This window comes from Podarcis erhardii (assembly GCF_964252035.2).
Source record: "Podarcis erhardii genome assembly, chromosome: 3".
Lineage (NCBI taxonomy): Eukaryota > Metazoa > Chordata > Lepidosauria > Squamata > Lacertidae > Podarcis > Podarcis erhardii.
The window spans coordinates 71,911,021-71,933,887 of record NC_138507.1 but is presented as its reverse complement, the minus strand read 5'-3'; the positions used below and the strand labels follow the sequence as shown (position 1 = coordinate 71,933,887).

The window sequence follows — 22,867 nt, the reverse complement described above, 5'->3', positions numbered from 1 at the left end:
AAATTTGTTTAAGGGTTATTAAACACACAGAATGGAACCCGTTTCAAAGGGGGACAAAGAGCCCTTTAACACTAGGCTCAACTAACTGAGCACTAGGCTCTAATTTGAACACTAGGAACAAATTAGAAAGGTACTCAAACTACCTAATCAGCTTTTAAATTCAAATTATGAATTAAGAAAACTACGCCTTTAGGCCTCTTCCAAAAAATCTGTGGGTAGAAAGTATGTCTCAAGCAACACATCACATTCAGTGCATATTTGCAAATATAGCAATCACATGAGCTCTGCAGCACCCTATGATATCACAAGACCAAAGTACCAACAGTGAGGTTACCAGAAATTTACAGCCACTTGCCATGACAACTATGAATTTAATTTTGGCTATTAAAACAGGGATGCTGTCATGAGTAAGTATCAGCTGCACTTTGCCACTTTGAGGGGCGAGAGAAATGCCAATATTTTTCTTGTCAAGGTAAACTATGCTTGCCAGATCTGCCTGTCATTGTCAATCCTGCCACACTGCTGAAATCCTCTACAATAGATTAAAAATGGTGCTGCCTGCTTCTGCTTATACTCTTTTTATTTCTCACTTCCACGCATATCCTTTCAAGCTCTATCCTGCTTCTCCATTTCAAGACCCTTTCCCAAGCCTCTTCCCAAACCTGTCATGTCTGCAGAAGAGTACACTTCCTCTGCAAATAAAGAGTTGACCTCTCTTCTGCCCAATCTCCCTCCTCTAAAAAAATAATAATTTTTACACCAACTTAGTCCTAAAATATGCCAGCTATTTTATCCTACCTACTTCATAAACAAACTAGCTTGTAACAGAGTTGCTGCAAGTAAGGCAGGTTGGCAGAAAGATCTGGACTATACTTCTTGGGAAAGGAGAGATGGGTTTATTGGTCTTTTTGCATTAATACTGAAAATGAATTTCTACTGCTCTATGCCAATGCACCAATTGGAAAACTGTACAGTGGGCAGGCACAAGCAGAAATTCTGCTAAGGTAAGGGAGTTCAAGTGTTGGGAGAACTCGCATTTTTGGTAGAGCTGCTGGGAGGAAGATAGTGCTCTTTGGTTGTGCTGAGTATAGAAGAGATGGTGCAATGTTCATTTTCTTCAAAAAAGTAGTGCACGACTTGAGACTGGGGGAGCATGCCTTCTATCCTGTTAGCAATTCTCTGATTCTATTGAAAGATGGGACAGGCTGCGCTTATGTGGGCAAGTGGGCTATCAAAAACATTTGAGACTAGTTTGTAGATACCTACAGATGGCATTCAGTATTCATTAACAAGCTGTAACTTAGGTTATATTAAAAAGTAAGTTGCAAGTATGCAAATGCAACAAATTAATTTGGTATTCCACACCTGTAAGGAAACATTTTCAAAATTTCAGAAACTCAATTAGAATGGTTAGCAAACTCCTACATGTCCAGATGAGGAAAAGAAGAAAGCTCAACCATCAAGCACTGAAAGTCAAACATATTTTGCCTTTTGCTTGTAGTGAAATGCAGGGCAGCCACTCCAATTAAAATGAATCATAAAGGGACCAGCTCACTGGAGATTAGTTTAAGAATAATGTTCAGCAGGTTAAGTTTGCATTACTCTATTAGTATGCAGGGATTCAAATGTTATATACAACACAGAACTTGATTAGATTATAGCTGTTCAGTCACTCTACCATACCTTATTCAGTGAAAGCCATAAAAACAATAAATTGCTTTCATCCTGATAAGACCAATAGTAAAGTGTGTGTGTACACATACACATGGATATTTTGAAGGAGCTAGTGGCACAGCCATTGAAGAAAAAAGCCTCCCCGGGGTATCTGAAAACTACAACCTGGTGGGCAACCATACCCCTCTTTGGACAAGGTGTTCATGTAGGCAGCAGTGGGTCAGCTACAGGAATTTTTGGAGGAAAACAATTATCTCTGGACTCATTCCAATGTTGGATCACGTCTGGCTATGGCTAGAAATCAGCTTTGTTCACACTTATGGATGTCCCGGGGGGGGGGTGAAACACTGATTTTATGTTACTGGCTCCCCCTGACCATTTATAAGAGTTGGGGATAGAAAAACTGTTCTACAATGATTCTGGCTCCTACCTGCATGACTGGTCTCAGAGAAAAGCATTAGGGAAATATGTGTCTGTAATTGGCTTTGATATTTTGTCACTCGCTTAGAGCACTACTTTGGCATTTGTCTGTTAATTGTAATTATAATCCCACCTATCAACACTACCAGACCCACATTTAAGACAAACATTTTGCAAGAAGACAAACATTTACATCTCACTTCTATACCCACATTTAAGACAAACATTTTTCACATGTGCTGGTATGTTTCCCCAGTTCTGCTAGAACACTGAATTCTAACGGGTAGATTACTTCTAAGGGCATTTAAAGGCATTTAATGAATTATCCAGCGTAGAACTGGGCATAAGGTCTATCCGAAGATATCTGCTCCTTTTCATAAAGAAATTTAAGTGCACTAATTTGAAAAACTCATCCCATGTGCCTCAAAAAGCATTCTAAAAAACTGTCGAGCTTATTATGTTATCGTTTAGGAATCAGCTTTTTAAAGAAAGCATTATTCCAAATACATTCAACTGAATGGCTTTACTATTATAAGTAAAAGTAAAGGGACCCCTGACCATTAGGTCCGGTCGTGGCCGACTCTGGGGTTGCGACGCTCATCTCACTTTATTGGCCAAGGGAGCCGGCGTACAGCTTCCAGGTCATGTGGCCAGCATGACTAAGCCGCTTCTGGCGAACCAGAGCAGCGCACAGAAACGCCGTTTACCTTCCCGCCAGAGCGGTGCCTATTTATCTACTTGCACTTTGACGTGCTTTCGAACTGCTAGGTTGGCAGGAGCAGGGACCGAGCAATGGGAGCTCACCCCCTTGCGAGGATTCGAACCGCCGACCTTCTGATCAGCAAGTCCTAGGCTCTGTGGTTTAACCCACAGCGCCACCCGTGTCCCCTTTACTATTATAAATGTCACTAAATACCACAACACATGCATCTGCCTAGTAAAAAAGTGCTCTGCCTCTCCTTTCAAAGAATTTTCTTTATCTGGGGCAATTCCACTTTAGCTGCATTAAAAAGCCAGGTACCTCCATCAGCATAGCTGGGACCAAGTGCCATTTAGTTCCACCCCCTTCCCTCAGTAGCCTCTCTTGCACTGGCCATTCTACTTGATTATTATGTAAAAGTGGGCTATCAATGTACTTCTTTTTATTATCCCATGTTTTCCTTTTTTTATCAAGTCTACCTGATAGTGGATGTTCAGTATTATGATTGCTCGCTATCTACTGCAAATAAGTTTTATTAGTCTAAATAGCCCTACTGTAAAACCATCAAAGCAACGTTGTTTGCCTAGTAAAATGAGTGTTTTACAACCAGCTCATACTGTCAAACAAAACAAACTAAACATGGAACTCAAACACGTTTATTTCAAGTTTTAGCACAACCCAGCTACACAATAAATATTGCTATTATTCTTCACCGAGAGATTTCACACCAGGCCAGCCTTCCAGATAAATTTTAAAGCTAACCGCATTTCCCTCCCCTCCCCCTTCATTCATCCTTCCATCCTTTACTTCTGTCTCCCTCCTGGCCTCTGAAAATACCCCACTCTTTCCATACCCTTCCTATTCAGATTTCTTTTAAGCTCTGTAATATTTAACAAGAGCTGCAGTACTTTTAAGTCCAAGAAAGAGCTAGGGACAGAAAAGAGATATACACAGCAGCAACTGGAAGCACTCAATCTATAGACCATCATAAGACAGGATGAACATAAGAATAGCTCTGCTGGATCAGGCCAAGGCCCTATCAAGTCCATCATCCTGTTTTCCACAATAGCCAACCAGATGCCTATGTGAAGCCCACAAAGAATATATGAGCACATTGGATATATATGATGACAGATTCCTTCCTCAATATTTTCTGCTTTAACTATATCCTGCCTTTGGGTAAATTCTCTTGCTCAAAACAAGCTATATGGATATACACACACACAAAAACCATACAGAATCCTTTAATTTCCCCCCATAAGCTTACCTAGATTTGAATTACTTTTGGTGAAGTTTAATATTTGAAGTGTTCTTATGCTTTCTAAAATACCAATTATTACTAGTGCTCCAAAGCTTTGATTAGTAGGTCTGTCAGCATTCTAAACACAGGTAATTTATATCAAGCATAGGACCACCAACAAGCAACATCAACTCTGCTCTTTAAAAGCACATTGTCATGAAAGTTGCAAGTACATACAGTGGTACCTTGGGTTACATACGCTTCAGGTTACAGACTCCACTAACCCAGAAATATTACCTCGGGTTAAGAACTTTGCTTCAGGATGAGAACAGAAATCGTGCTCCAGCGGCACGGCGGCAGTGGGAGGCCCTGGTGCTTCAGGTTAAGAACAGTTTCAGGTTAAGAAAGGACCTCCAGAACGAATTAAGTACTTAACCCGAGGTACCACTGTAATAACTTCCTCATTCTTCCTTCTGGCTTGGTAACAAAAATGAAAGACCAGCTTACCATTGGGGATGATACAATCGTGCCTTTTCTTCTAAGAACCAAATGAAACTGAAGCTTACTTGCCCTCTGCAGAAGCTTATGCCAATGGATCCAACAGGGTCACTCAGCAGAATGGGGAGAGAAGCAGGTTTTGGCAATACTCCCATCTCCATGCAGCTCCTTATACCCCATATATCTACTCTGGAGATTAGAAGGCTCGCCTTAATAGATTTAAGGAGCATGGAAAGCTGGAAGGGGGAGGGAAAGCACCAAAAATGGCTTCTCTCTCCATTCTCCTGACGAAAGCCTTACTGTCAACAAGGTTAAACACACTGGGTTGTATCCAATTGTGTCATTCAGCTATTTATAACACTGATGAACTCATTTTGAAACCATTGTAATTCTAGTAGTCTGTATTTTAAATGAGACTTATTTTAAACTTTTATAATTTTTGGAAATCTATAATATTTTCACTCAAATAGTGGTAGCTTCTGCGTATCAAATCACTAAGAAGAAACTCCATCCTCCTTCATACTATAACAAGGAATGTTCTCTGAGAATTTAAAAGATGTAAACACATGTTAACTATTTTTTTTACAAGGAAAAATTAGTTTACAGTCCTGTAAATTATACTGGGGACAGCAACTACAGAAATAACTGCTGGTTTTAGAAAGAGGAAGGGCACTGAGTTGGTTTCATTTACAGTGGTACCTCATGTTATGGACGGGATCCATTCCGGAGGCCCATCCATAACGTGAAATGCCCACAACTGGAAGCGCTGCATCTGCGCAGGCACGATTTGGCGCTTCTGCGCATGCACGAAGCATGATTTAGTGCTTCTGTGCATGCGCGCAGAAAGACCAAGAAGCAACCTGTTCCGGTACTTTCATGTTGCTGCGGGACGTAACACGAAAAGACATAACATGAAGCGGACGCAACACAAGGCACAACTGTACTAATATACTTGGAGGGGTGGGAAGCATATCTTCAAAATTTTGAGTTGCGGATATTAAAAGTATCTGAGGTTGAATAACCAAAGCAGCAGAGCTGGCTTTCTGTTGCCCAAAGAGTACATAATATCATTATATGGTTGGATGATGCACTAACAAAGCCCTGGATACTAACCATACACAACGTGATGATACTTACATTGTTAAATAATACATTAGATACTATAGACCCCATAACTTTCTGAAAAGCTTTGTGTAGTTGACCTCCTTTATAATGCTTTGTTTTGAAATCTTCAAGGTAATATTTTAGTTTCCTGTTAATTATGTTGCTTTGAATGTATACTTTATTCAGTAATGTTTTATTCTGGATTGTTTTATTTGATGTTTCAATGCATTTTAAACTGCTTTGAGATTTTTTCTTAAAAATATAAAGAGTTATAGAAATGAAATTAATCATAATAAACCACTGGTATTCTACAGAGATGAGAAAACAATGTGATTTGCTACCTCCTTCAATAGCCTCCCTAACAAACTGTGCGAACACAAGAAGATACAACTTTGCTTTAATGCCTATAAGTTTACAATATTTTAAAGCCATTCAAAGATTCAAAGGCAATGTAAAAAAAAAAAGTGAATTAGTAATAAAATCCAAAATTTGGCAACATACAAAGACTCTGTTAACACTTCCCTAGGCCCCAAAAGTTGGCGGGGGGGGGGGTATGAGGAAAGTTATCTGCTTAAAAGGGGAATAGACAAGATAAATCTGTTATATTTCTATTAGTTAAAAATCCGCTTTTGTTCCAACTTTAATTTTAAGACTGCAATTCTATTACATATTTACTTGGCAGTAAGCTTGACTGAACCCAATAGAACTTGCTTCTGAGTAAACAAGCTTATGTTCAACTTACAGAACACACTGGGCAACTGCTTAACAAACCCTTCAACAAGCTGAAATGAAACCTTTAGCTTTAGTAAGTAATGCAAACTATATTATAAAGGAGTGTTTATCATTTAAACTATTAGTGCAAAGTAAGAGCCCTAAAGAGCTTCCAGCTTCTGCATAATTGTTTCTCTCTCTCTTTTATTCCTATGTGGGACCTCCCTAGAGCCTAACCTGGAAACTGCATCTGCTAAAGAATGCAGCAGCTGGGTTGTTGACTGGGGCATCCTGTGGACACCATATGGAAAGTTAAAGGTACAGGATATGCCTGGACAATTAAGTCCAGTCAAAGGCGACTATGGGGTGCAGCGCTCATATTCTTAGATATGTTGCAGATTTGTTTTTCTTGTATGGTTTTATTGTTTTGTGCAAATTATTTTATTGCTTTTTGAAACTGTATTGTGTGTTTCTTACTTCTATCTCGTACACCACTTCAATGGTTTCTGGCAATTGAGTGGTGTAAAAATCTGTTAAATAAATAAAATTTAAAATACTGACTTACAATCCTTTGTAGCAAAACTAAGTAGAACTGAGTGACTTAAAAAGGTTGCAAACGTACAGAGGATCATGTTCCACCCTCTATTCCTTCTGTTTTCTTTTTAAGCTGGAATCCTTCTTTCCTTCAACTAATTAGTATAGAAAAATTCCTTCCAGTAGCACCTTAAAGACCAACTAAGTTAGTTCTTGGTATGAGCTTTCATGTGCATGCACACTTCTTCAGATACACTGAAACAGAAGTTTTCAGTGTATTTTCAGTGTATCTGAAGAAGTGTGCATGCACACGAAAGCTCATACCAAGAACTAACTTAGTTGGTCTTTAAGGTGCTACTGGAAGGAATTTTTTTATTTTGTTTTGACTATGGCAGACCAACACGGCTACCTATCTGTAATTAGTATAGGTAACTAAACAAGCATTATTCTATGACTTGCTTTGTTGCCTTCCAGCTCCAATTGAAAAGGTATCATAACTATTACAACAGTAAAACCTTAAGGGCCCTGTTATCACTTGCATTCACTAGCCAGAGTAGAAAAAGTCTCTCACTATATACAGTGGTACCTCGGGTTAAGAATTTAATTTGTTCTGGAGGTCTGTTCTTAACTTGAAACTGTTCTTAACCTGATTTGACAAAGCCTAGATACTGGCTATCTAACATATAACCAAGTACCTATCGTTATGCATCAAAACCAACATTGGTCTGTAGCAACTTTCTACTACAGTGGTCAGATAGATAAGTATTTAAGGGGAGGCCTCCTGCAGATTGGCAACTGCAACTTTTGAACTGCCAACAGTTTAACTGTTATATATAAAATATTTGCCATGTTAACACATGTCTTGTGTTAACGGTCCATGGGTTACAGCCAGTAAATGAACTGACCACCTGCCCATTTTGCTCTGCCCCCATTATTACTATTTTGTGCCTAGCTCTAAAGACTGGATGTCAGGGTTCTAATAGTAAAAAAGAAATAGACCCCACAGACCTCAATCTGCCCTCCCCTGTACTGAAGCAACAACTTCATATTCAAATTCCATTCAAGGTCCCTTCATACATGCCCCTTGCTTGCCCTCCAAAATCCTTTCACAAACAAATTTATTAATTATGCTTTTCCACTGAACCATGGTCACTCATCCACATAGTTTCCTTAACAAACTGTCAATTCCACATGCCCCTATAGCTATAGAGCTATCAAGTGGAATGGAAGAGATGCTTATGTTGTGACATGTAACAGTTACTCGTAGCTCAGCCTTCTAGGCTCTAAAAATGACCATGATCTATGGAATGCTTTAGTAATGGAGTGAAACTGTGGAGACCTAAAGAAGAGGACTGCGTAAGCCCCTGAATCTTACATTCAACAGCCTAGGTTAAACAAATCCTGACTGCACTAAATGGTTTGTTTATTTAACACTGACACTGCAAAGAATCTATCACAACTTATTGCATATTTTGGATATAGCCTTTTTATGTATTTTGGAAAAGTTGCACCAAACATCTATTTCACACAGCTTAATAAAATGATACACTAGAGCAGGCATGTCCAACTCCCAAGAGACTGTGATCTACTCCCAGTATAAAAAAACTGGCAGTGATCTACCCATTGTTATTGGAGGAAGGAGGAGCGTGTGTGGGGCGGGTGGGTTGCCCAGAGTTGTTGAGCTCTTTTAGGAGGGAAGTGACCAGAGTTGTTGAGCTTTTCCCCCATAACTTTTTGTACACGATAAGGATCCCACGATCTACCAGGATCAGCTGGGGACCTACCAGTAGATCACAATCTACTGCTTGGACATCCCTGCACTAGAGAACTCTCACCCAATATTGGAACCAGCAAGGTCAGCTGCATCTGCCCCTGTCACATTGAAAGCAACAGGTACCAGAACAGAACAAACTGCTGCAGTGTTCAGTGACTCCTGTAAAGCCCTCAGTTACAAGGGGGGGAAACAGTAGCAGCCACAGCTGTTCTTACAACAGTCCCCTTATTACTCAACCCTTTGTGTTGGTTCAGCATAACTGAAGTAACACACCTCTCCATATCCTTGAAACTAAACTTGAAACCTGCAAGGGCAAGAGGGTCACCCTAAACCTGCCTGGGCTTTTGACACAGTCAGAGTACTTCCAAAGCTGAGTGTGTCGCCAAAAGTAATATGCAACATGTCCCCTGGATAAGGGGATGTTTCAGTGGCAAGCCCCAATTTTAGCTCATTACCAAGACTTGTATAATCAAACTGAAATACTCCAAAAGGATTACTCCAAACTTGGATGTCATTCACAACCATAGTATAGCCTTTAGCATCCAAGGAGAACTAGGCAATAATCCTCATTTATTAAGTTAGCAGCACCATCCTGTGTGCATGTTTTGCCTAAATGTTTCACTGAGTTCAGTGGCTTTTATAGAATAAACAAAGCATCTAGGTAGTGAACATAACACTTGCACAGAAATATTTTACCAACAATGGGGCAGTGATACACAATAACCAACTGTTGTATTCATCAGAATATGCTGTGTAAATATAAGATTCTTAAAGTACCAATGGGGCTTGCTTAATAAGAAAGGAGTTCCGCATCCTAGACACAGACACCTGTGTCATATATAAACAAGATGAACATCATGTGGTATCATTAAAAGTGACTTTCTGGCTAAACCCAATAAGGCAGGAATATGGGGCAATGCAGTCCCTCAAGTAAACAGGTTCCAACCTGTTCACAACTTTATATAATAAGATTTTAGCCATCATATTTTAAGTACGTCTACTGCTTAACATCAGAGTTAATAAGCAAAGAGTGCATACCAGAAAAAAATAAACCTATATATATTACACAATAGGAACCTCCAAACCGACTCAAACCACTTCTGGGGTAACAGAAGGCTCACTGAGAAGATTAGTTCATACTGCGGCACAATAACTATTATCTATAGTGAGTATTATTATCGCCATGACAGAAAAAGTAGGCAACATCACAGAAAGAAGTGCCTAAAATCAAGAGAGCAAATCAATAGTACCTTACCTATTAACACTGAACAGGCTGACAATGCCACAGTATTTTTTTACCAATTGCCACAAAATAGTTGTGAACACACACACAGGGTGGACTGCAGTTATTTGAAAACACTGTCTGGACTGAACTAGATATGGAAATTAAAGAAAAAAGGGTTAGTGTGGAAGCAATCCTTCGAAGCGGATGAGCACCTTAATGTCAAACATAGAAGTGCACTCTTAATCAAAGTCAGCATGCACAATCTTTTTGCCCTCTCCCCAGACCCTGAAACAGTGCCCCTGACTCTGAATGCTGAAGTACTGAGGTAAGATTCTACTTGCAGCAGTTGACCTATAAGCAAATGCATCATTGCACAGACATTCAGATTAACTTTCTCAACACCAGAAGTTTCAAAGAATCGGCTACATCTTTCAGATTCTACTTGAAGTCCACAATTATGTGTCTGTTGTAACAATTATACATTAATACAAGTAACTGTTACATATTGTCATACCACTTGCATCTAATCCTGCATTGTCTGGTATTTTTTATTTCCCATTTCTGCAATGAAAGCAACACAACTAAGAACTAAATGGCTGGGCTATTTGCTTCATTCCCAATACTGTATACTCAACTTTTTTAAAGTAGTCTGCTATGTGCTGCATGATAGACTGTCATTAAAAAAAAAACCCAAAAAAGCCCACGTCGCCTTACAGTTTAGTACAGTGGACCCTCAGGTTATGTTTCCTTCAGGTAACGTAACTTTCGGTTTGTGAACGTGACAAACCCGGAAGTATATACTTCCGGGTTTTGCCCCGCACATGTGTGCAGAAGCGGCGCCTCTAGGTGCACACTTTTTGGGTACATACGGACCCCCTGAACGAATTAAGTTCATACCCGGAGAGTCCACTGTAGTTCTTTCAATCCCAGTCAAAAGCCTGCAGTACATGAAAGAAGAGGCTTATTGTTATTGTTACCAGCACTGTTTCTTCAGCTGTTCCTTCACTGTTATACTCCAACCACTTCCACCTCATGCATCAGAGCGACAAGACGCTTAACCTATGAAAGCTCTTGAAAAAATGACTCTTTTTCACTCAACAACCAAACACTGTGACATCAAACTGGGAGGTGCAACATTTCAAGTTTTAAGGCCTTTAAGCCTTCTACACAAGCTAGAAGCAGCTGTAATGACATCATATATTTTTACACATATTCTACAAAGTAGAACTAAATTTGATATTTCAACAGGACAAACAAAATTAATGTATGCGTTGGAAGCAGCAAACATAAAAGTTACTCAAGAAAATTTTGAAGGCCTTCATATACTGCAAATTTAGCATTTTGTTACCACTTGCACATATAGAACATGAAAATTAATGGACGATCTAGAACAACAGGCAAGTAAACTGAAACAGAAGTTTGCATGTTTCACCCTCAGAATTTGAATATTTGGGTACGGGAAGCTGAGATTCAAAGTATGCAGTATGATGTTTACAAATCTGACTATACCCTCTAAACTGCCACCTCCCCCCAATAAGCAATGCATTTTATATTAATGGCAATGTCCTATAGCCATTCTACACTATAAATAAAAACAATTTTGTATGTTTGATTGCACCTTTTATTTGCTTGCCTGTGTCAGTGTTTCTTTTCATAACTTCATCAAAGCAAGGAGTTTTAAATTATCAGCTTCCTGCTTCAATACAACTAATGTAGTGAATTAGATTCATTACCAATAGCCTCTCTTACCACAACACACAGAACTATTGTATTTCTTACTCTAGCAGTACATCCAACATACAAATTGGACTTAATGAAGTAGTTCAAAGCCATGTCTTTCAACTGAATTTCAAAATTACAATCATATTCCAGATTTGTATCACTGAAGTATAAAAAAATTTCAAAAAGGGTACCACATGTAAAGTCTCAATGAAAAGTTGTCAACCTAAATGGACTTTATATTATTTCAGAAAAACAGCAAATACATGAGTTTTAAGGAAGAAACATATTCCAGTCACAATACGGTGTCAGGATGACCAAGCAGGTTAGAATATAATGGGCCTGACTGAGCTCCCAAATATCAAATTTCATGCTTTCTTAATGATACAGCAGCTATGCTGGTCACAGAATGATAACTAGTATGCAAATATAAAATTTTCTTATTTGAAAGAAAAGCATAATAATGCATACTGACATGAAATTTGAAATACAATTCTGTATTTTAATAATTTTCAATTACATATTTATAAACCACTCTAAAAACAGAAAAGCTGAACAAAGCCACACAGTTAATTGCAAGTCTAACTTTCAAACACAACTCTTACATCCTATTGTTTGAATAGTGAGAGCATTTAAAATACTAGCCACATTAAAATTTTGCATCAAAATTCTAGCATAGTCATTTAACTGTAACATGCACATACAAAATTCTTCATTAATGTAATCACACTTCTCTAGATAAAGGGTGTTTCTTCCATTTAACAATTATATCAAATATTTCTTCTCAATTTAGGAAAAGCATTAGCAAAGGATAAGCCATTTAGGGAAAGCATAACCACTCTGTGAATATTGTTTAAGAACAGGTAAGTACAAAAATAAAAAAACATGTATGCCTCATAGAATGTTTGCATGCATCTGGCAAATTACTCTATACATCAAGCAGCCTGAATTTATAATTTATAACACTGGTAACTAGAGGAGCAAGTCTAACTTTCAAACACAACTCTTACATCCTATTTAAATCCCACACATTTCTTTAAACAGAATGTAATAAAGAGAAATACTGTAAATGCAGGATAGATTCAGCAATGTAGAAGTCAGATCTAGGTAAGTTTGAAAAATGTAATATAGAACAAGACAGATCTAGATAAGTTTGAAAAAATGTAAACAATGTTGTTGTATTTTGTTCCATCCCAAAATATATGAAAACATTTGTAATTATAAAACATTTTAAGTTTTTTAAAAGTTTTATTTACAAATGTGCTAGCACTGGTTATTTTTGGAACAGTAAAAATGGCTGCCTATAGCTTGTAGCCAATAGGCCACTAACCTTTCTGGGCCAGGGGGGCACCATTTGGAATTCTGAGTAAGTGCTGTGGACACCAGTCACAAAATGGTTGCTATAGGGGCGTGATATAGCACAAAATGGCTGCCACCTTTAAAGAAAATGAGAGAGCCACAAAAAGTGTAGGCATGTCCACCCTCCCATCAACAGAAATGGCACCTTTCTTATCCATTGCTGCACTGACAGAGCTCTTTGCACCTCTCCTATGTTCAGAACACAAAAAGCATGGGTGTCCAGTCCTGGCTTTCAATTGAAACATAGAAATATTTTAGGATACGTGTTCAATACAGAACCCACTTCCAGTAGAAACAGGACTGAAGCAGGAAGGCAAACAATCTCTCATGTGTTAAAGATTTTTGATGGGCTATTTACCTAGACCTTTCACAGGAGCTATAAGAGGGACTGGCAGACACACTGGCACCCACAAGTACAGTGTGTCATTATAAAATTGTAAAAATATCTGGAAGTGTTTGGAAGCTTGATTGCCTATCATTTTCCTCCCCTCAAAACAAAACTGGAACTCAGTCTCACTTTCTTATAACAGAAAGTGACTAAAATGAGTTATGCCAAATGAAACACCAGAGTTTTGTAAGGGTCTTGTGCCACTTTAAGAATCCAGTTAACGGTATTTAACAAACTGGTACATAATTCTTTTATTTTGTTTTTGTCTGGTTTTGCTCCTTATAGTGGTTCAAAATCTGAACTCAGCCTAGATAAGATTGTATTCAACCAAGTTATCCCAAGTCTGTTTGCGCAACTGAACTTCTCTCTATACACATAGCCCAAGCACCCCCAAATCTGCTCTGAAGAGTTAGAAAAACTGCCAGAACAGATTTGTCGGGGCACACAGTGGAGGAAAATTTCCGCTCTACAAGCACATAACAGGACAAAATTGTTGGACACTATACACTTAAAGAGGCTTCATACCTCCCTTTCACTGTATTCTTTTTTAAACTTCTGCTGAAGACGGGATGTGAACTGGGAGATATCAAGAAGAGAAGTATTCAATGTTCTTTAGGGTTTCTTCAAGAACACTTGTTGACTGAACACCAACTGCAGACCCGACCTTCTGCATGAGTAAGAGGGATCAGAAAGGCTGCCAAACATGCCAGGTGGAGCAAGGGCAGAGACTTTTGTAAAATACACATGTGCCAAGTATACACACTATCACAGTTTGAGATAATCTATCTGAGAAGGCTGCTACTGTTTATTTCCATGTTTGTCTCCACTGAAGCTTTTGAATAATTTCTACAAAAGACATACATGTTGCTATGCCAAGGTTATAGAAAATTTGGGGCTACTTCCAGACCACTGATCTTTACAGAAAAAATTCTCCTGAATGTCCAGTTCTGACAGAGAATATATATGTTTCTGCTTGAAAACAATGCCAAAAGTCCACCCCTCCACTAGAAATATTGGTGGAAAATACCCACAAAGGGTTCCAGAAGAGTCAAGGCCAGAGCTGTACAGTATCTGCCTCACTGATCCCAAATGAACAAGAGCAAATACATATTAGGTTAAGTCCGTGAATAGGAAAATTCCAATCATAATTTTAAATTCTGTTTTGCAGGATGGGGGGCTTTGTTATCTCTTGCCTTTATTTATATATCTGAATTGTACTCCTAATTTATTAAAGCTGTAATTTAATCTTCCAATTTAGTTGAAGTTTCTACAGAAAATATTGCATTAAAAAAATGAAAACAAAAATCCTACAGAACAAAGTTCCAAGAATACTGTATATGTAAGAGACTGAGCACATACTTCACTATCAATTTAACAAAATCATTTAAGGTTAAAATAGAAGCCAGTTAAAAACAGCATTTTCTCTTAAAACAAGCTTACTAAAGCTTGCTTTGTGGCAAGCTCCATTGAGTTCAATGGAAATTACTTCTTAGTAGACATGCTTAACGCATAGAATTTTAGTTACAGATAGGTAGCCGTGTTGGTCTGCCATAGTCAAAACAAAACAAATTCCTTCCAGTAGCACCTTCAAGACCAACTAAGTCAGTTCTTGGTATGAGCTTTCGTGTGCATGCACACTTCTTCAGATACTTCAGTGTATCTGAAGAAGTGTGCATGCACACGAAAGCTCATACCAAGAACTGACTTAGTTGGTCTTTAAGGTGCTACTGCATAGAATTTTGTTGACACACACACACACACACACACACACACACAAAGAGGACGCTTTAAATAAATAAATACACACACACAATTGCTTTATAAATTGAATAGCTTTTATGTAGTGGGATGGATCCAGACTCAGTGCAATCCTTTGCATATTTTCTCAGAAGCAAGCACTAGTTTGCTAAGTGAAGCTTACTCCCAGATAAATGTGCACAGGATTGCAGCCTATTAGTTCAACATGGGTCTCAGTGAATCAATGGGATCCATGTTAACCTCATCATGGCTTAAACATCCTATTGTTTTCAGGTTAAACAAAGGCTGCAATCTTATTCCGGCTTACCTAGAAGTAAGCCCTCTTAAATTGAATGGTGTTTACATCAGAGTAGACTCCATAATTACTTGGGATTCAATCTAATATTTGTAATTGGTTTTAAAAAATACAATTCAAATGGCTATTTTTATACTGAATACTCAGAACCAAAAGCATACCAAGTTTGGCTCCAATTTCTGTTCGGAAACCTATGTCTCCACTGTGGAAGGTTGTGTGGATCCAGAATTGGCCTACACAGTCACCTACGGACACACTTGTTAAGACCATATTCATGGAAGACAATCTTACTCAGCTACGAGTGATCGCCAAAAAAGAAGATATATACATTATGCGGCAGTAGCATTAGTCATGATGTGAAGGCTAAACATCTTGCTTCTGTGACAGTGCCATTCTGTACTCATTTTAGATTTGTTTGTTTTTTTTAAAAAAAATGAACATAGATGTCAATGAAACTTCATCCTACCTGGATATGGGCTTCTAGTAATAATCTCACATAAATGAACTCTGAACATATCTTTGCCGATCTCCAGTTTGAAGCGTGATATTTGGCTTGCTCAGCATCATCTTTATTAAATATTTAATTCCCGTGTACTCATAACACAAGGGGAGACAAACAAAAGGAATTCAACAAGTTGCTATTCACATAAAAATAGATACTTTTTCCTTTCTTTAAAAAATTTGTGGCAATACTTTCAGCAGACAATTGCTGGAAACAAAAGGATCTTCTAACCTAAGAAAAGCCCTTCCCTCCACTTCCTACAGGCTCCCATAAACCAATAGAAAAGCAGCTTTATATTTATTAAGTTAATTTACATAACTTTGCTGCCGTTTATAAATAAAACAAAAATCAATGATTTTGAGAATCTACACTATTATTGAAGCTTTATCTCTGTGTACCTTTGAATATGAAAAGGCATACACATGATTAAATGTAGAATATTTTGGACGGTACTGATATTTACCCATACAATCAACTGACCTATAAAAATACAGACGTTATCTGCAGTTTTCCACAAATACGTATAGATTCCATTAGAATGCTCCAAGCCCTAATATAACTAGCTATCTTTTACACTCTTTGAGCTTGACATAACCGCCAAATACCAATAATAACAGAGGGTGGGAAACAAACTTTCTGCCTCCTGTTCTACAAAACTATCAAATTGCCAGAATGTTTTCTTAGTTTTTGTTAATGTGAATACAATTTAAGAAATCCAGAAGTAAAAACGTTAACTATTTCATGATTAGCAAGCGACTAAAGAGCAATTTTAATTACTTCACAGATTTCATTTACTGCACAAACCTTTCTACAATATTTTGAGAAGGGGGTGGGGATTATACCACAATCATAAAACCTAAAGGCACAGTATATGTGAATATGCTTGCTTTAAGTTCAACATCTCACATACTTCTTAAATTTTCTGTTAAAGTTTGCCAATTTTGGCAAAAATGTTTATAAAAGCCTTAAAATCTGCAATCTTTCTTTTCCAAAAAGAAAGAACTGGCGCCCCTTAGTGTTCAAATATTAAAACATTTAGATCATTTAATTTGCATGGAACATTTTTTCAACATTCCAGAAAGTTTTCAGCATTTGCAGTTCTTCCACCCAGGAGCCAACACAAACAGGAAAAGGCAGAAAGAATTAAAGGGGCAGCTGAACTTTTGCCTTGAGCTATCCAGAAAGTGATGGGGAGGGGAAGAGGGGAGAAAAATAAGGGAGGGACAAGAAACCGCTTGATTGTTGAATTAGATAATTTTCAGATCTTGTTTTGGACTTGCACAAAACAGGGGAGGGGAGATGCCAGTTCAAAGGCTTCCGAAGTTCCAAGGTTATACCACACTCAAAAGATTCAGTGACCTCACATATTCTTCTTGAAATATCCTTTTGACACCAGAGATGTTCTGCTCTTTTGTTCTTGTGACAAAGTCGCTGTGCCTCCCTTTTCCAGATCAAACTGATGATTCAGTAACTTTTTCAATCCATTGTTATAACTGTGCTCAATTTAGTTACTTTAGAAGCTACTGCTCGAATTCGTATCTTAATTTCATACTACGGAATCTTCCTGAAAAAATGTTAACAATCTGAAGCTACTTCCTAAATAGCATCCTTTCAATGTCTGTCTCATTTATAGTAGTGTTATCCCAACAAGAGTCAGAAATAAAATTCCAGTTTGTAAATCAACATCCCACAACTATTTACATCAAACAAATGCTTAACAGCGTTTCCAATTCAAGTGTAGGCAAACCCTTCAAAGGCCATTTTAAACTATGCATAAACTTTTCTCAATTGGAAAAATAAAATACCCAAAACCATGACTGAAATTAGATGTCAACATCTTTCATATCCAACTACTGAAGTTTTAAACTACCCCCATAAAATTCATAGGACGCCAAAACTCATGATTTCTCGGGACAGGGTTTTGATTTGAGGGGAAGGAATCAGGTTCAGATCCAAGTGAAGTCAACACGTGATTAAAAAATTAGACAAGAGAGCACTGTTTTGCAAAGCCTTTGGGTGTAATCCTCAAGCCATTTGAAAGAATACAATTAGGATTTTTTAAACAAAAAAAAAACGTTGTAGTGTGCTAAGAGTTACACCACAGATTACAGTAAAAATTTAGGTCTTAATTCCACAAAAGTGACTTTACAGAGTGGGAGTGGGAACAGGAGGATTAGGTGTATGGCCTGGAACGTGCGGTGGGTATTTAACAACGCCACTGGCGGTTTCGCGTTTTGTTCTTGACACTCGGAGTCGCTTATTCTCCAGTGTAAACTCTTCCAAGGCAAAACCTAGTAAAGTTTGGTCTGTTTACTCACAAACTTGAAGCACAAACTCCTTTTTTGTGACGGAGCAACCACCCAACAGGGGAGGAGAGAGCTAAGCCCTCCAGACTCAGCAATGGGTTTGCACCACCTCCCTCCCAGTCAAATCTCGACAACAAGAGCGCCCCGTTCCTCATTTCTTCGGGCTGCAAACTCGTTCACAAGTACTTCTTTGAATCATGCCACCCGGCCTACTTCGTCTTCGTACTTTTTTTTTTCTACCGTAATCCTCAGAACTCTCTTTCCCCACCCTTTCCAAAATAAAACAACCTCCTGGGCTCTTTCGCTCCCCTCCCCCCTTCTTTCCCCCCTCAATGAGGCGGCGACGTTTCCCCCTCGCTTAAAAACGCAGCTACGCAGAAAAAATGAGGGAACGCAACAAAGCCACACTTTATTCCCTCCCCGAGCGCCTCGTCCCCAAAGGCCGAAACTTCTGCGAAGGGACTTCCCGCTTCTCTCCCCTTTGTTTACGGGGGAAGGAAAGGCCGAAAGACGCCATTGAAAGGGAGGAGAGTCTACCCCCCCCCCCGGTTTCGGGACGGGAGAGGGAAGGGCAAAGGGGATCCCGTATAGGGTGCAGAGGCCCAATGGAGAAACAACCGTTTTCCCCTCACAGCCACGGCTAAAAAGAGAGAGTTGCTCTTGATTTTTCGGGGGTGGGGGTGGGGAGGTGAATTTACCTTCGTCCAGCAGCCTCTCGAGGTGGTTGAATATCCCGCAGAAGTTGGGGAGGCTGCTCATGAGCTTCTTGTCGTTCATCAGCTGCATCAGGTAATCGGGGCTCGGCTTGGGCTTCTCCTTGGTTTCCATTTCCCCAACCATATTCCAAGCGCAGGGAGAGAGCGAGCGAGCGCCCGCACCAGCACTCGCCCAACCACCGCACTGGGCGCCCGCCAGGCGGGGAAAGAGACGGGGTGTGTGTTATGTGGGCTTGAAGCGCGAGGGGGGGGGAGGCCTTCCCCCCCTAAAACCGGGGGGGGGGTGAGAAGGAGGAAAACGAGGGAGCGGGGAAAAGGGGGCGCCGTCAACGAAGAAGCCACCAAAGCACACGCCGCTGGGTCCCGGGCGAGACAGAGAGAGGAGGAAAAAAATAAGAGGGGGAAACTCGGTGACCCCCCCCAACCCCTCCGCCTCCACCACCACCACGGAGGGCTGCGCCCTAGTCTTCCTCCGCCGCCTTCGCCGCCGTTTCTCCCTGTTTCCAGTCGCCGCTCCCACGGGAAGCCTTTCCCCACAGCGCCGTGCGCCCGCGGCCGGCGCAGTCTCCGGTGTTTCCCTCGCCGCCGCCGCCGCCGCCCGCTTCGCCTCCTCTCACCCGCCGCCGCCGCCGCCGCACACGCAGACGTTGGCCGCGGTTCCTTCTCCTCGGCGCGGCTGCCGCTGCTGCCCCCTGGTCTGTCTCCGCGGCGGGGAAGGGAGGGAGGGAGGCGGGCAGGCAAACGGGGGGCGGGCTTGGCTACTGTTTCGCGAGGAGTCCTCTCCGCCGCCGCCGCCGCCGCCGCTTGTAAGGCTGTTCCCGGCCACCGGTGGTGCTGCTGCTGCTGCTGGTGGTGATGCCGCCGCCTCGCCTCCCGCTCCGCCTGCCTCCCTCCCCTCCCGCTGGTGCCGTTTGCTTGTGGCTGGCGAGTCTCTGTCCTGCCGCCGCCGCGGTGCCTCCTCCTCCTCTTCTTCCTTCGTCTTTCTCCTCCTCAGTTCGCTCCGGAGTTCGCTTCAGTTCAGCGCTGGCGGCGGCAGTAGCAGGCAAGCAACGGCGGCGGCGGGAAGGGGAGGGCGCGGGGGAGGGGCGGCAGCGGCGAAGGAGGCAGGGGCGGGGCGGCCGTTAATCAGCGAGCGGCGGCGGCGGCGGCAGCAGCGCCACTTGGCGGACTCAGGACGCCCCGCCCCTACTGAGAGACTTGGGGACTCGCCTGACGAAGAACAGAGCGGAACCCGGCGGGGATGGGGGGGGGGGCATCCAACTACCGCGCGCCAAAAAGAACGCGGCGGCGCTGCGCACACGGATATGTACACACGCAACGCAATACTGTATATGTGCCTGCTTCAGTGTGACGGGGGCGCGCGCGCGCACGAGCAATCTCGTGCCGCCGCCTTAAGACTACTTTTACGTTCGACATGTATATGAGGGGAGGGGGGGTAAGGTGTTGTTGCTTTTTGGCGCGCGTGCGCGTTACCATCGGCTGGCGCCTCTCCCCCCCCCCCCGAACCACCGCCGAATTTCCACGAAAAATCGTCTGAGCGCACGAGATTAGAAACTCCTTAAAGAAACTCTTGTTACTTCACCGATCTTACGTTGGGGCGGGGCCCGGTCACGTGCCGGTGGCGGGGGGAAGTCCTGGTTGTGTCGCGGTTCTAACTAAGACGCATGCGCCTAGAGGGATACGGATACGCGCGCTCCCTCGCGCGCGCTTTCAATTGTGCCGCGGCCCAGCCCCTCTCCCCGTCTCTCCCCAAGCGCTGGAATGGAATGGGAGGGGCGAGGCTGAATGGAGCCCCGTGCGCCTGCGCAGCGCGAGAAACCAGAGTAATTTTGTTCTATCCCCTTGAAGCGGCACGGGAGAAGAGCGGCTTCTCCGTGGGGGGAAAGGAGCTCGAGGCACACGCGCCCCTTGGCGAACTCTCCTTTGCTCGGCTCGCGTTCACTCCCCACCGAGGTTGCGATATGTAGTGTGCACGTGTCGCCCGCTGGCTCTCCTGACGCGCGGAGCCGTGTCGTCCTTTTGCCACAGGAACGCAGCACCGCCGAGCCAGCCGCTCGTGGCCACCTCAGCCCTCCCGCGCGCTGCTCGCGGGCGCCCTCAAGCCCCGCCCCGGTCGTCTCACGCGGGGACTTTCCCCGCACGAGGCTGCCTTTTGCTCCCGGGTCCTGCTGGCCTCTGCCTCGCGGGATCCCTCCCCTCAGGCGCACCTTTCCTTCCCGCCGGGGGAGCGGCAGACTGACGCTGTTTTAACGGTCTCGCCGCTGCCACACGGGGCGAGCATCCTTGTGACTGAGGCGGAGGCAGGAACCTGCGTGTGGCTCGCCTGCCCCCCCCCCACCCAGAGGGCCTCGGCTCCCCCCCTCCATGGGCGCTCTCCCTCGGGGGCAAGCCCCGTGCGGAATGCCGCGGGGTCGCTCCCAAGCCCAGCCCGGCACGGGCTTCCTCTTGGTGTCCCTGGCCGCCGCCGCACAAAAACACAAGCCGGCCGCGGCCCGGTTGTCTGAATCCCTTAAAAGGGGTGGAGAGTAGGCGCGGACCGTTGCTTTTCCATCCAGGACCGCCCTCTCCCTCCAAGCGCAGAAGCCGTGGCCGTCCTCGCCTTCCTCCCGGTTCTTGCATGCTCGACCAAGGAGGCAACTTGGCTTACGAAACGAAGCCCAGCACCTGCTGCTCCCTCCCCCCCTCGAGGTTTTCAGTGCTTAAACCTCTCCTAAGCACCCCCCGCCTTTTTCAGCCAAGGACGGGTGTTACCTGATCCTGCAACTGTCATTGTGGTCCGCGGAATTTGCAAGGCTCCAGGCCGCCCTCCCTCCACCCACCCAAACGGGCTGCACGGATTCTCCCTTTTCTTCCCCCACCCGCTTCTCTTTCTCAGGGTTTTCAACGCGTACCGCAGCCGCATCGATGCCACAGTTCTCTCTCCTTTTAAATTCACCCCTATTTACATCAAATTTACGTAAATGTGAATGTAAGCAGTATTTCAGAGGGCAGACATTGTCTTTCTTTCGTTGTTCCAAGGTGGACGCCTTTTTTGCTGCTTGTTCAGCCGCAACACACGTGAAACAGATCATACCGAAGTAACCGGATTCCTTTTCTTTTTCAGTCGTCACACCCACATACCTCTGTCTGATCATGCACTACTTTTTTCGGTGTTAACATTCATGTTGGTTCCCTCCTTATATAGTGTATGTTCTACCTCCTCCCAAAAACATTGCCTTAAAAATAGAATCGATCCCATACACACTTTCATGGAAGTGTTTATTTACTTCTCCGAAGCATTCTGAGAAAATGTACACAGGATCAGACTGCAATACAGATTTCTATTCTAGGTGAGGCATATTTTCCTGAAAATAATTCAGAGGGACTTGCCAAGCACGCGTCCCCTATTTATTCAAAAGCATATTGCACTTTGTTCAACAAGTCTTGCCCTACAGAAGTGTGCTCAGGTTTAGAGTGTTACTCAGAAATTCCTACTAAAATGGATGTGTAAAACACATTAAGGTAAATATGAGAGAAGTTCTTGTTTGTTTATGCAGTTCTCCATATTTAAACAAAGGGACATTGATAACATTTATTACTTGGCAAAGCTATTTTAAAGAACTGCATTTATACAGCATTATCCTTATGAATACATCCAATTATTTTGTGAATCAAAATATTATGGTACTTCCCCCAAGAACTGATGTGAGTACTAGTGCTTTACAGGGCTAATGTCAAATTCAATCAAACATCTGCTCTGAAATTTAGAGGGAAGTTGTATCAGCTTCTATTAATAATGTTGGTTCTACTAAAGTTTTATATATATATATATATATATATATGCAGGTTTTGGTGTCCTCAGGTGTCTTCCCGTGTAAAAGTTGGGGTGTCTAGGCGACGTTTCGACGAGGTCTCACTCGTCATCTTCAGGCTGGTGCTTTCGGCTTCTTGTTACTGGAACAGAG

At 42.2% G+C, this 22,867-nt stretch overlaps 1 protein-coding gene across 11 annotated transcripts in view; it reads right to left on the bottom strand.

Moving 5' to 3' along the window:
- QKI (QKI, KH domain containing RNA binding) overlaps positions 1-19,514 on the bottom strand; it is a 108,333-nt gene extending 88,819 nt beyond the window's left edge. For 7 of the 11 annotated variants that reach the window (XR_014154796.1, XR_014154797.1, XR_014154798.1 and 4 more), the window contains exon 1: positions 18,906-19,501. Coding sequence is in view for 7 of the 11 variants with exons in the window: in XM_081855200.1 (XP_081711326.1) it covers positions 18,906-19,047 (142 nt within the window). In the remaining 4 variants the exon portion in view is untranslated. Of the gene's footprint in view, positions 1-13,871; positions 13,891-18,905 lie in introns of those variants that run through there. The other 4 variants (XM_081855201.1, XM_081855202.1, XM_081855204.1 and 1 more) reach the window with 4 other exon arrangements.
- Positions 19,515-22,867: the final 3,353 nt, after the last annotated feature.